Below are 15,674 nucleotides of genomic sequence, written 5' to 3'. Positions count from 1 at the left end.
GGCCCAACTCCAAAGGAAAGAGGTATGTAGCCTACCGTATATTTATTACTAGGTATGTTTTTTTTTATATTGTTGTTGTTTTATTTGGCAACTTGACCAATTAACCATGGCTTTATTAGTAGTTTTATATAAGTGTAGTCACCATTCTTTTTGGCAGGTTACCATTTACATTAACACCGTTTTACTACAAATACCATGGTTAAACTATGATTACTGTAGCAAAGTCATGGTTAATTTGTGGTTACCATGATTTAACTATATTAACCATGTTTAAAGTGGTTTTTGTACTGTTGACATGAACTGCAATGTGGTGCAACCACAAAACTGTAATTTATCATGGGAAATAATAATAATGGACAAGTACAAAAATATAGAACATTTCATTTAGCCAATGTAGGTTAAAAGTTAAAACGGTGCATTTTATTTTCCACATAAAGGGGTATTAAAATTGATTATTGATTATTTTCCTTAGCACTTCATTGAGCTAGTTATCATTAATTAAGAGAAAAACACAAGTCGTGTGTGTGTGTGTGTGTGTGTGTGTGTGTGTGTGTGTGTGTGTGATCTCTTAGTTACACAATTAGCAACATTCACAGTGGATGGGTTACAGCAACTAATAGCACTTTTATGACATTTAACTATTTATTTTTATTTATTTTTTTTCAGGCCAAAACCACCATATCATAGGATTTATAATAAAGATATAATTCTACTGACACATCCCAAAGAAAACAATGTGGTTAAGCAGAGGGCGAAGCAGAAGTTGTATGAAAAGGGCCACATAATAAGTGCTTTTGAGTTTGATAAAACGTGGGACCACAGAACAGTCATGAATAAAATGCATGAGGCATTTAAAGGGAAAATTCCATGTGGTGTGGGTTAAGTTGGTTTGTAATCGTGCATATGCGTGTACAACAATTTAAGATTTAGCCTCAAGTGTTTAATCAAATTTTATAAAACATTAACAAAGTTTTTGTGTTATATTTGGCTGTCAGTCTGGAAATGCTCTTGCCTTGTGGCAACAAACTTGTTGCTCCTACATTTAATGAAGGCCAGAAGCTGTGGCAATCTGATTCAGAGGGTTTTTAAACGAGCTTCTCTTTATTTGAGACCATCAGAGCCTCTTCAAGTACGGATAAGCCATTAAACTGAATTAATTTAAATCATCAATTATTATTTATTTTATAATTAAGTGTTTTTCCAAAAGGTTAATAGTTTAATTTGTCCTACATTTTGGCATTAACTTCACACAAATGTAACTGTGTACAATAGCACTGATCAAAAGTTTGACTACTGCTAACTTGTTTTTGTAGTCTGTGTATGGAGAAACCTCAGATTCTGAAGAGAACTGTGAGGAAGAGGAGGTAGATACAGGTGGTACAGATGATGAGTGGCCATCACATTCCTCAAAGTCATGCAAAGAACAGACAGGGAATCCCACCTTTGTTTCAGCAAGTGCTAAAACCTCAACAGCGGAGCTACCCGCAACAGAGTCCCATGCCATGGCAATATCCATTTCAACACAACATGTTGAACAACCATCAACACAATATGTTGAACAACCATCAACAAATGCCCAAGCCTCTTCCAGCAGCCAACAAGGAACATCACAATCAAATAGCCCCACCTCAAGGCGCTGGCAAAATGATTATGGAACTTACATTAACCTCATAAATGACTCATTAGATGAAGATGAAGACGAAGAAATGTACACCGCTATTATTGCCAGTATTGAGGACCAGACGTAAGTGCATTGTGCTAAATTAAAGCAATAATTTTACTAAACTTTTGATAACATCATCTGGAGGAGTGAGTCTTTTTCAAATCAAGGTCGGTTAGTTAACATGAAGTAGGAGCTTTTTTAAGTATGTGACTTTTTACCAGGGGCAGATGGTGTATAGGGGCGATTTGGGCGACGCACTACCAACTGGGAGAAAGAGGATTTTTTTTTTTTTACAAATTCTATCACAGCAAACGTAGTTTTCTGTGTTCTAGACATATGATCTGTCATTGTCCAATCAGATTCGTCAGATTCAAGTCACGTTTCAAATGGTCGCGCCCGCGACTCCCGCCTCTCTGGGCGAATTCATTGACGTGGAAAATCGCCCAAGCATTCTCCCATTGACTCTCATGTTAAAACTTTTTTTTTTCGGAAAATGAGCCTTCAATGCATTTTCAATGAGGATTTGGGACTCGCACTTACGCGCTTGCGTCATACGTAACTGCGTCATACGTAACTGAGCAAAGAGAGCGAGGGGGATATCTTCGATCAAGTGAGTCACTTGCTACCTATGGTGGCATCATGCCTTCAGTGTGCATGATATTGTATGTAGTTCTTTGCAAACCTATGGTGGCATCATGCCTTCAGTGTGCATATTGTATATAGTTCTCTGCAAACCTATGGTGGCATCATGCCTTCAGTGTGCATATTGTATATAGTTCTCTGCAAACCTATGGTGGCATCATGCCTTCAGTGTGCATATTGTATATAGTTCTCTGCAAACCTATGGTGGCATCATGCCTTCAGTGTGCATATTGTATATAGTTCTCTGCAAACCTATGGTGGCATCATGCCTTCAGTGTGCATATTGTATGTAGTTCTCTGCAAACCTATGGTGGCATCATGCCTTCAGTGTGTCTTGAACAACCACACATAAAAGGTTGCCCATATTATATTGGTATTTTATTGTATTTGACTGTATTTGCATACTTGACTGTAGATAGCTTTATGAGTGAAGTTACCAACACAATAGATTGTCTCTGTCTCTCTCTCTCTCTCTCTCTCTCTCTCTCTCTCACAAACACGCATACAGACACAGAGAGAGAATGTTAACTTGTGTATAAATTCCCAATTTCTATTGATGTATTTGCACTTTTAATCTTGCTGAATTCTACAAGGCAAATAAATTAAGTTAAAACTTAGTTCCCCGGCCCCATTCGTCTTTGTAGGAAAATGTTCTATTTTGTCTTTATTATTTTATATTTTGTCAGAATGCACCAGAATGCTTCGTTTGTATGTGAAAAAAAAAAAAAATCTTCTGGGGAAGGATGCCCCCAGACCCCCCTACAGGGGTTTGGTTTAGCCCCCCCTAAAATATAATTCACCAGCCGCCACTGCGATAGTTTAATTAAATGAAATGGTGAAATTCTCGTGAAGTGACTTTCATAGCAGCTCTGCGATGAAGTTCACATGTGTAGCCTACATCATGTCTCAATACATGCTTCAGTATGTGTGTGTGTGTGTGTGTGTGTGTGTGTGTGTGGAGCACACATTGAGCGCTCATTCCCAGAGACGCGTAGAACAATTGCAGTCTCTTTTAACTTTAATATTCACAGACACTAGTCCATATCGAGATTTGATTCATTGTACAGCCCTACTTTTGATTTATTCATTCAAAAATAGCCAAATTCCGTGACTGGATTCCACGATTCGATCCGTGTCGCTTCGCAAACACAGACGGGGTGAATTTATGAATGAAAGTGTGAAAGTTCTGACACAAAACGAAGTTTTTACGTATCCTCACACTTTTTTTAAGTGGGTATACAGAAATCCTTGGCCTTTTCTAGTGGGTATACGGCGTATACCTGCGTATCACGTAGACTACACCACTGGAGACACACACACACATAGAGAGAGAGAGAGAGAGACACACACACACACACACACACACACACACACACACATACAGAGAGAGAGAGAGAGAGAGAGAGAGAGAGAGAGAGACACACATACGTATACAGAGAGAGAGAGAGAGACACACACACGTACGTACACACACATGTACATGTACACGCACACACACACACACACACACACACACACACAGAGAGAGAGAGACACACACACACACACGTACGAATGTACACACACACATACACACAAAAAAGAGCCTTCAAACCGCCCTCCAAGAATAAAAAATTCACCTGACTAAAAATCTGCATTAACAGTAATATTGCATTACAAGACTAAAAGCATGTAAATAACCATGTCTGTCCCACAAACCCCCACCACACATTTCTGACTCACTGAAGTACTGTCCCACATTAGGCTGATCATGCTGTCCCGGATTTGGAAACCACATTTCCTAATGTGGGACACTAGGAAATTTGATAAAAATATAAAATATATAGTTTATACACACAAAGTTAGACTATTTTTTGATGGACAAACATTTCATAAGCATATTAGACTAAAAAGTAGCAGGATTGCTTTGTTTAAAATGTATTTAACTCCTTAATATCAAATTTGTTAAAACTCTATGTCACTGGCCTTCGGATGGTCTTCACACAAGGTGCCTCCTGTTTGATGATTGCTCCACCCTCAAATATGATTGGACATTTGATAGGTCACGTGATTTTGATGACATGACACCACAGCTTTGTCTAACCCATAGTTTCACTGTCATTCATGTATTTATGGGGGGCGTACAAACACTAGACCTTAGGTGTCCCACATTAGGCAGTGTCCCACATTAGGGCAATTCACCCTACAATAGTTGGATCTAAGTATTTATTCACGTGAAATTTCTCGGAACTAACAACACATATTAGATCATTAAACGACAAATTAAACCCAATGTACTATTTAAATCGATTGCTGGACAACTCCTCAACTTAACTCCTCAAATGAGCGCTCAACTTAATGTTATTTAACACATACATCTACAAATTCCACTGTCAATGGTTTTGCTATAATAATACTTCATAGGCTATAATACTGTATGTAATTATATCAAAGGGAGATAAACAACTGAATATTAAGGGATGCAAACTTGTAACATTTAAGTGAAATTTGCTTTGAGTTAAGTTTATTTGTCATATAGCCGATACAAATGTCAAAGACAGTTTGTACATTGAATTGCATTTGGTTGAGGCTGAGAAAGAATGCCTGAATGTGGAATGTCTGTGTATTTTGAGTGTAAATGCTTTTTTCTATATTACTCTTATATAGGGTTTGTATACAAATATTTAAAAATGTATTTGTAAATGTATCTTTTGTATAAATAATAAAGCAATGTTAACTGAATGTGATGCGTGTTTAATACATTATTACCTATACAGACTAATTTATCAAATAAGTGATAGATTTTTAAAACAAGTAGAAAATGTGTTTATGGAAGCTAACGTCATTTACACAATTGGAATCAACATCGTTTCAATGTTAGGAAAGCAAACCAGTTGCGTTGATGTTAGTTTTGAATGGCGTGTCTGACGTTGATTCAGCGTTAATTCAATGTCAGTTTGCTATCTGGGAAACCTAATTCATATCATACAGATGTGATCAAACAAAGTCCTCTTTATGATTTATTATCAGGAACTCTGCTTTGCAGAAAGATAAATGAGTGACAAAACTGAACAAATGAAGGCAAGGATGAACAAATAAAAAGAATGAATTAACAAACTAAAGAGAGAGAGAGAACACATTTAATTAACCAAAGAATATAAAAATCAATAAATTAACACGGATAAAAACAAACAAAAAAAGACGCAAGAGCTTTGTTTGTGCAAAAAAGAAATAAACATAATTTACCACTTTATTTACAAAATATTCTCCAACCCGCGTTCACTCACAGCTCTCATACGCATGCGTCGTGGTGCTCTCGTGAACGCGAGAGGGATGCAAACTTGTAACATTTAAGTGAAATTTGCTTTGAGTTAAGTTTATTTGTCATATAGCCTATACAAATGTCAAAGACAGTTTGTACATTGAATTGCATTTTCTCTGTTCACTTCTCTCTCTCTCTCTCTCTCTCTCTCTCACACACACACACACACACACATAGAAAGTGAAAGTAAGTTCTCCTACCGCCATTTTGAGCAGACACAATAAGAATAAGAAAGAGCATCAAACGGTCAATGTTTAAGAAGGAATGTATCTTTATTAAAGCTGGAGGATTTCAGAAACTTTGGTAAAAGTTTGATCAAGGTGAGTGTTCATGTGACTTTCTTATATTAACATGAATCTCTGGAGGGCATTTTAAGTGATTGCTTGTTTGATATAAAATCTTTAATGGGTTTATTTCACTTCAAGATTTGTGTTTCGCCTGTCTGTGATTCTTCAGAAGTTTGACAGCATGTGTGTGTAAACATGTATAGGCCAATTCACACCTCACACACACACACGGTTTATTCCCCTTCAAATCAGTGTGTGTGTCGATGTGTGTCTGGGTTTGTTTTCTTTTCACCTGAACATGTTCAATCAGCGTTTCTCTGTGTCAGTTATTTTTCATAAAATTCTAAATGCAACGGTGGACTTTGCTGGTCTCTGCGGGGTGAAGGCCCAGTGAGCTTACAAGACAATGTAAAGTTTGTCTCTACGAACTTTTTTTATCTAGTTATCACTGGACTACTTCGCTCTCGCATCTCCCAAAAGTTTCTTTTTTTAGTTTTCTTGACCCATTTTATTGGTTTAATTAAATTGTTATAACCAATTATTTAAAATGTAATGATTTAAGCAAAACTTTCTTCAAAGTTAAACCAAACTTTTATTTTGACGGGTTGCCGTGTAGACCTTTGAGTCAAGTCAAGTAAAGTCAAGTTTATTTGTATAGCGCTTTTCACAATACAGATTGTATCAAAGCAGCTTCACAGTATTAAATTTAAATAATACAACAAAGTTTGTTTCAAGAGGAATTTATTGATTGATAAAATTAAATTAAATATCCCCAAAATATCCCCAACTGAGCAAGCCAAAGGCAACAGTGGCAAGGAACCGAAAAACTCCATTAAGTGACCTAATGGTGTCCTAAAACTCCATCAGGTGACCTAATGGAGAAAAAAAACCTTGGGAGAACCCAGGCTTAGTCGGGGGCCAGTTCTCCTCTGGCATTTATGAGCTAGAGGCCGGATTGTAGTTTGAACTGTGGGATTATATGAATGCCTGGCTGAAGAGATGCGACTTTAATCTAGTTTTAAACTGGGAGAGCGAGTCTGAGCAACGAACAGTATCAGGAAGACTATTCCAGAGTTTTGGAGCCAAATGTGAAAATGCTCTCCCTCCTTTGGTGGTTCTGGATATCCTAGGTATGACCAAAAGCCTTGAATTTAGTGATCTTAAAGAGCGCGATGGATTATAGGGCGATAGAAGATCCATTAAATAGACTGGAGCTAAGCCGTTTAGGGCTTTATAAGTCAGTAGCAATATCTTATAATTAATACAGAGCTTTATAGGTAACCAATGCAGTGATGATAAAATCGGTGTTATATGATCATATTTTCTTGATCTCGTAAGAACTCTAGCGGCGGCATTTTGGACTAACTGTAGCTTGTTTATTGAGGATGCAGGACAACCAGCTAATAAAGCATTACAGTAATCCAGTCTCGAGGTCATGAATGCATGAACTAACTTTTCTGCATCAGAAACTGATAGCATATTACGTAGCTTAGCAATGTTTCTAAGGTGGAAAAAGGCTGTTTTTGTAACATATGAAATATGATTTTCAAAAGACAGGTTGCAATCGAGTATAACACCCAGGTCTTTTACTGTAGAGGATAAAGTAACAGGACATCCTATGATGTTAAAGTTGTATTGTGCGAGGTTTTGTGGGCGTTTTTTTTAACCGATAAGTATTACCTCTGTCTTGTCTGGATTTAATAAAAGAAAATTACGCGTCATCCAATCTTTGATGAAATATATATTTGAGTGTCATCAGCATAACAATGGAAACTAATTCCATGTTTCCTTATAATATTTCCAAGTGGCATCATATATATTGAAAATAACAGAGGGCCTAATACAGATCCCTGCGGCACTCCATAGTTTACTGGAGTTATGATCGATTTTTCTCCATTTAAATAGACAAAATGGTAGCGGTCAGATAGGTATGATTTGAACCAGCTTAGTGCTTGTCCTTGAACACCAGTATAATTTTGTAGTCAATCTAAGAGTAATGTATGATCTGTAGTATCGAACGCAGCACTAAGATCAAGTAAAACTAGTATTGAGATACAGCCTTGGTCAGAAGCTAAAAGTAAATCATTTGTGATTTTAACGAGCGCAGTTTCAGTGCTATGATGCGGTCTGAATCCAGACTGAAACACAGAGTCTCTCTGTGTTTTATGATATGACGATAGTTTTTCTCAAATTAAGCTAAAATGCTGCTGAAGTGACTCTCAGAGCGGCTGTGTTGATGAAGTGCATTAAAGGGCACCTATTATGCAAAATTCACTTTTACATGGTGTTTGAACATAAATGTGTGTTGGCAGTGTGTGAGCAAAACCACCCTAGAATGATAAAAATCCACCCATTGTTTTTTTTTACAATCTCAATAAATCATAAGCACTGTCTCAGAATGAGCTGTTCTAAGATTCTGTGCAATGTGACGTAGAATTGCACAAGCCCACCGACGTGGTTTGATTGACACTGTGGTTACCCCGCCCTCGGTGATCTGTACACCATCGCCATTTCAACGACAGCCGGTAATGTCTCCTAAGTAGGGCTGGGACAACGCATCGAGGTCATCGATGACGTCGACGCAAAAAATACGTTGACGCAAAATATGCGTGTCGATTAGTCGACCTGTTTTCATTTCTCTAAAAATTGTTTTCAAATTACTTCACAGTGTGTACCTTATGTGCGCTGATACGCGATGGCCGGACCATCATTCTATCCAACGTTATATAACCAATCCAGGGGTTTTCCTGCATTGAATTTTTTTTTGGTGGCTGCCAAAGCCTTATTTGATCGGTGAGTGATGTAGAATAGAATGACTGACTGCGCTTGACAGGGCGCATATAAGTACGAGAGAGAGCCCCGGCCGCGCGCACTCACCGTCTTCAAACAAACAACACGAGCGCTGTCTTGCTCTCTCTCTCTCTCTCTCCCTCTCCCTCGTGCATATTAATCAAAATTATTAGACACGATAGAAAAAGGGCGGAAGACCAAAGTTTCACGTGGAGCATTCGGAGATTTTTTTTTCTCTTGAATTACCGCGGAGTGTGAATTGTGGTAAAAAATAAACTGCCAGAAGGATAATCACACAACGCTTGTCGTAGGCTACACGTCCACTAATGACACGTCCGATTCGCGAACTAATGACTCATTTGAACCGATTCACTTTAATGAATGGTTAAAACAACTGATCTGTCCAACACTGAACTCACGAGACGTCTGAATCGGTGTATAACAAATCGGTAACACTTTACAATAATGTTCCATTTATTAAATTCTAGTTAAGTACTTTTTTTTATTAGTATTTTTTTTTTTAAGAAAAAGGTGAGTGGCAGAGTGTATTACTATACGTAGTTGTTATTTTTATGTGAATGAAGAATTAAAAGATGCACTTTTTTCAGTAAGCTAGGACTATGTGTTTTCAACATAAATGTTCAATTCTGTTGGTTCAGGAAGGACGCCATGACAGGCTGCTGGCTCCCACTGTTAATTTTTATTTATTTTTTGTTGGAAAAGCACTCTCTGTATTAGCTTAAAGCCCTCAAGTTTACATTGGTTACTGTATTCTTTCAATTGCTCTAAACAAGTATTTTGGGTGACCTTTTAATTTTTTTATTGAATGCCAGACATCAAGTTGTTGTTATTTTCATCTGAAAGAAGAACTTTTTTTCAGTAAGCTAGGCCCTATGTGTTCAGTATGCTTGTTTCAGTAAGCTATGTTTTCAAGGCTTTAAGGTTTTATTGAATGCTACCTCTGACTAAGAATGCATTACCATAGTAATGCATATTAATGCATAATAAAACACTTGTATTTTATTTTGGAATTTTAAGAGCAATAAACATATATTGCAATGTTAAGGAATTCATGTTTTTTTCATTCAGATATGTAAATTAACATGTATAAATTGCTATTAGTCAATTAATGGGGATTGGAGAGATAATCGATAATCGAATCGAATCGAAATCGAATCGGACTGGAAAAATGAATCGTTAATCGATGCATCGAAAAAATAATCGCTAGATTAATCGTTTAAAAAATAATCGTTTATCCCAGCCCTACTCCTAAGAAATGTCGGTGTTCTGTTGTGGGATGTAAGAATGGACATAGAAGTCTTCACTGACATCAGAGCCACTGAAAATGCAGCGGATGGATATTATTTATGAAGAAAAGGCGCCACTTAAACTAATGTTTGCGCGAATCATTTTCTGACCGACTGTTTAGTGAACGAGGGTCAAAGTTAATCCTCAAGTGTGGATCGTTGCCTACTGTTCGCGATCCAAAGTAAGTGTATTTTATGATTTTTGAGCAAATAGTCATTTCAATCGATGTCAGCCAGTTCAACAACAAATGCGTCTAAAGCTATTTATTGTCGTCGTCATAGGATGTCTCAACAAACAGCGTCAGACAGTTTTATGTCACGTATTACTTTTTTGCAGCAATTACAAATGTAAATAAATTAATACCTGCTCTATCTCCAGACAGTATATAAACGTCTATCTCTCTGCAGCATTTGTTTTCTGGTTCTGTAGCCATCTTCTCACATTTGCCACATGGTCTGTACGACAAGTAATGCCAACATGACGCAACAGCACCCCTCGCATAAATATAATTTCGTTTGTACTTAGCAAACGTTATCACAGTATTTGTGTGTGTGTAGTTTAAAAAATTTGGGCGAAAGTTATCACAATTTGGGTGTGTGTGTGTGTGTGTGTGTGTGTGTGTTGCACATCCATAATTGCAAAGGGGACGCGATTAAAACTCTATGGGGCAGTTTCCCGGACAGGGTTTACATTTACATTTACATTTATTCATTTAGCTGACGCTTTAATACAAAGCGACTTACAATTGCTATATCATTCCTGGGATTCGGTAATATTTCAGTCCCCTAGATTTTTGAAAGTGGTGGTTCACCAAAATGAAATGTTAAAAGCTTTTCACAATACTTTGGTATGTCCTTTATAATGAATACAAATAATTATTGCATTTAAATAATTGTAATCATTAAAAAAAATCTTATTTCTGTCTTACAGCAAGCATTTTGTCATGTCCCTGAGGTTCTTCGCTGAATTTGTACTTGGAAAATAATTAATAAAATGTGCACAGTGTCTATAATTTTCGGCAATAATGCAAGTATTTATTTGTGTTCTTTGCTTTTGAAAAAAAATAAATAAAAAAAATCAAGATATTTGAAAAAAAAACAACTTATAAAGTTACGTCCCTCAGTCTGAACTCAACCCCGTCACGCCAACCATTCTCCACCCATAATAATTTAGACTCCACCCATATGTGACATAATTCACAGGAAGTTGCATCATTCAGCTCTCTTCAACAGCATGGTGCAGAAGAAGATGAGTGATATCACACTTTTTATTCATTTTTTGAGGTGTATTATAGTCAGGGAGGGTACTGTCAAGCTTAACAGCTCAACCCCATCACATACAATTAAGATGGAAAATTATGACTTTTAAAAATTTTATTTTAATCCATAAAAATCTAAAATATACTTATTTCATTGGCTGCCATGTGGCCCACTCTTCTACACCACATTAAGAGCAGTGGCCATTTTGAGCAAAAAAACTCAACCCCATCACACTCAACCCCGTCACATATGTCATTGTTTCGGGGTTGTAAACTTTGTGTCAGGGTTGAGTTATTCATTTAATTTAATCAATGATTTCAATTTAGAAATTTAATTTCAGTAAATATATTATTACCAAAATCATAACTAATAAGTTGAGAGTAGAAAATCAGTTTAGATCATGTACCATGCCATACCATCTTCTTCCGCTTCTCCGGGTCCGGGTCGCGGGGGTAGCAGTCTAAGCAGAGATGTCCAGACTTCCCTCTCCCTAGACACTTCCTCTAGCTCTTCCGGGGGCACACCGAGGCGTTCCCAGGCCAGCCGGGAGACTCCTCCCAGTGGGACGCGCCGGGAACACCTTCCCGGGAAGGCGTCCAGGAGGCATCCGGAACAGATGCCCGAGCCACCTCAGCTGGCCCCTCTCGATGTGGAGGAGCAGCGGCTCTACTCTGAGCTCCTCCCAAGTGACCGAGCTTCTCACCCTATCTCTAAGGGATCGCCCAGCCACCCTGCGGAGAAAGCTCATTTCGGCCGCCTGTATCCGGGATCTTATCCTTTCCGGAACAGATGCCCGAGCCACCTCAGCTGGCCCCTCTCGATGTGGAGGAGCAGCGGCTCTACTCTGAGCTCCTCCCAAGTGACCGAGCTTCTCACCCTATCTCTAAGGGATCGCCCAGCCACCCTGCGGAGGTGAGAGTAGGAACGGTGAGAGTAGGAACGTAGATTGACCGGTAAATCGAGAGCTTCGCCTTGCGGCTCAGCTCTTTCTTCACCACGACAGACTGGTACATCGACCGCATTACTGCAGAAGCTGCACCGATCCGTCTGTCAATCTCCCATTCCATCCTTCCCTCACTCGTGAACAAGACCCCAAGATACTTAAACTCCTCCACTTGAGGCAGGAACTCTCCACCAACCTGAAGTGGGCAAGCCACCCTTTTCCAACTGAGGACCATGGCCTCGGATTTGGAGGTGCTGATTCTCATCCCAGCCACTTCACACTCGGCTGCAAACCGTCCCAGTGCATGCTGAAGGTCCTGGTCTGAAGGGGCCAACACGACAACATCATCCGCAAAGAGCAGAGATGAAATCGTGTTGTCCCCAACCTGACACCCTCCGGCCCCTGGCTGCGCCTAGAAATTCTGTCCATAAAAATTATGAACAGAACCGGCGACAAAGGGCAGCCCTGCCGGAGTCCAACATGCACCGGGAACAAGTCTGACTTACTGCCGGCAATGCGAACCAAGCTCCTGCTTTGGTCGTACAGGGACCGGACAGCCCTTAGCAAAGGACCCCGGACCCCATACTCCCGGAGCACCCTCCACAGGCCGCCGCGAGGGACACAGTCGAATGCCTTCTCCAAATCCACAAAGCACATGTGGACTGGTTGGGCAAACTCCCATGAACCCTCCAGCATCCTGGAGAGGGTATAGAGCTGGTCCAGTGTTCCACGGCCTGGGCGAAAACCGCACTGTTCCTCTTGAATCCGAGGTTCTACTATCGGCCGTATTCTCCTCTCCAGTACCCTGGCATAGACTTTCCCAGGGAGGCTGAGAAGTGTGATCCCCCTGTAGTTGGAACACACCCTCCGGTCCCCTTTCTTAAAAAGAGGGACCACCACCCCGGTCTGCCATCCCAGAGGCACTGTCCCTGACCGCCACGTGATGCTGCAGAGGCGTGTCAGCCAAGACAGCCCCACAACATCCAGAGACTTGAGGTACTCAGGGCGGATCTCATCCACCCCCAGTGCCTTGCTACCGAGGAGCTTCTTGACTACCTCTGTGACTTCAGCTTGGGTGATGGACGAGTCCACCTCTGAGCCCTCAGCCTCTGCTTCCTTAATGGAAGACGTGACGGCGGGATTGAGGAGATCCTCGAAGTATTCCCCCCACCGTCCGACGACATCCCCAGTTGAGGTCAACAGCGGCCCACCTCCACTGTAGACCGTGTTGGTAGGGCACTGCTTCCCTCTCCTGAGGCGCCGGACGGTTTGCCAGAATCTCTACGAGGCCAGCCGGAAGAGATTGGCCTTCAAATCTGCCATTATCTGCGGCAGTTTTGTTTTATGTTCCAGCACTGAGGAATGTTTTAGACACTAGTGAATTTACCTATTGTGCCCATTTGATAAAAGGTTCTGTTTGGTCATCTATTTTTGTTTTTTCTTACCAAAAATATTTGGAAGTTACTAACGACCGTACTGTCTGCAGTAGTTTTCTTTGTTTAAATTCTCACTGCAGTTCAGATAATAAAGTAAAAACTAAAAAACTAAATATGACTATGTCTTTATTACATGGTTGCCTAAAATAAAATAGTGTTTTGTTTGAGTCTCAAAGAGGGATTTTCGTATTAAACAAATACAAATTAAAAGTAGGCCAATGTGTCCTTTCAACCCTGTCACAGTATTCAACCCCATCACAGTATTCTCAACCCTGTCACATTAATATTTTTGGAAAATAAAATAAGGAAGACCATTAAAAATTAAAGCATTTCTTGCTGATTACCACCCGACATGTTAAGGGCTAACACAGTAAAATTGTGGTTTTAGTGAAACATCTAAATTACATTTTTTCTTACTAAAATAAAGAGACCATGGACAAACAATTTGGATATTTGTAACTTCCATCACATACAAATGTGAAAATTATCATAAATGTTACATTTGAAGTCATTGAATTGGTATGAGGGACACATGAGCAGTAGGTAGATGTTTGTTTTATAACAAGTTTTGTGTAAAATCCTCTTTAAACTAATTCAATTTTGTCCGTTACGGGGTTGAGAATAAAAGGTGTACACATCTGAAAAACACTGAAAATAATAAAAAGTCTTAAATGCCTGAGATGGGAAAATATGATTTTTTGAAGGTTTGATATGTGCCTAATAATGTGGGGTATTTAGAAATGTAATGATATGTAGTTCAAAAATTAAAAAAGTCCAAGTTGAAATATTACCGAATCCCAGGAATGACCCAGGTGTCGTGAGGTTTTCACAGGCAGTGAACTCGTACCATAATGTGTCAGTAACAATACACAGAGAAAACTGCAAAGTTCTCGAATTCAGTTTGTGACTGCATGGTCGACCGAGGGAAGTGTTGTAGCCATACAGCAGGGCTACTGTACAAAATTAAAGATGAATAGATAAAAATAACATTTATTCGTAAATCTGTACATTCGTACAGCTACATCTGCTACAGCCGCCTACGGGACCAACGCTACTTCCTTAGCAGCAAGGCACGCAGTAATGGCGGCACTGCTTTACTTCCGTGTTTCGCCGGATTTGTGTATATATCTTGGTATAATAAAAATTGGCAGAAATAGTAAAAACTTACCTCACATGAAGAAGTTCTCAAGCAAGTAGTAAAAAATTATGGGCGTGTTGTTCAGCGTGACAAAATTGACGCAATATTGATGTGCGCATGCGCAGTAAGCCCTGGTAGGACAATCTGACGGGTAGGATGGAATGTCAGGACACCGGAGTCTCTTCATCATCTGGGTCCAGCAGGGCGGGGATATGCAGCTCATTTACATTTAAGGTGGTACATACCAAAACAGCTCTTTTTAAAACAGGCCCCAAAAATGACATTTTCAAATGGTTATAATAAATTAACTGTGGGGTATTTTGTGCTGAAACTTCACAAATACATTCTGGGGACACCCAAGGCCAATATTACATCTTGTAAAAAGGGGCATAATAGGAGCCATTTAATGTCCTCATATAGGCTGAAAACATCGCGAGTGTGTGGTAAATGAAACAGCGCGTCTGTGCCATTCATTCACAGAGACACGCAGAACATACATGATTCCTATTTAAATAGTCTTTATGCGGTTTAATATTGATACTGGTCTATATCGCAATTTTATTTAAGTTTACTGACCTACTTTTCATCTAAAGGTAACTAAGTGACCACCGGAAGTGCGAGTACACGGCCTGGCGATTTTGAACGTTCCGAAACCAGAAAATGAGATAAAGGCCTATTAAGAAGGTTTAATCAAAAATCATTTAATTTAGTGTGTGAATGTTTCTTCATTCAGAGTCAGTGGAGGAGATCAAACTCATCAGATTCTCCTTTATCTTTATCATGGCTGATTCACAAGGATCCAGAGATGGAGATTTTCCTCCAGGATGCAGGTACTTTCAACAAACACTGTTATTGTATTCAATCACAGGAAAAGAGTTACCCACCCCACAGACACAGATCAAATAAA

At 39.3% G+C, this 15,674-nt stretch overlaps 1 protein-coding gene across 2 annotated transcripts in view; it reads left to right on the top strand.

Moving 5' to 3' along the window:
* Positions 1 to 15,338: 15,338 nt before the first annotated feature.
* LOC309506213 (uncharacterized protein) overlaps positions 15,339 to 15,674 on the top strand; it is a 415,585-nt gene continuing 415,249 nt past the window's right edge. For both annotated transcript variants that reach the window (XR_014208682.1, XM_082179916.1), the window contains exon 1: positions 15,339 to 15,597. Coding sequence is in view for 1 of the 2 variants with exons in the window: in XM_082179916.1 (XP_082036042.1) it covers positions 15,485 to 15,597 (113 nt within the window). In the remaining variant the exon portion in view is untranslated. The remainder of the gene's footprint in view (positions 15,598 to 15,674) is intronic.

The sequence above is a fragment of the Leuciscus leuciscus genome (assembly GCF_965113295.1).
Source record: "Leuciscus leuciscus genome assembly, chromosome: 9".
Lineage (NCBI taxonomy): Eukaryota > Metazoa > Chordata > Actinopteri > Cypriniformes > Leuciscidae > Leuciscus > Leuciscus leuciscus.
Note: the sequence above shows the minus strand (reverse complement) of the source record. Positions and strands in the feature narration are given on the sequence as shown.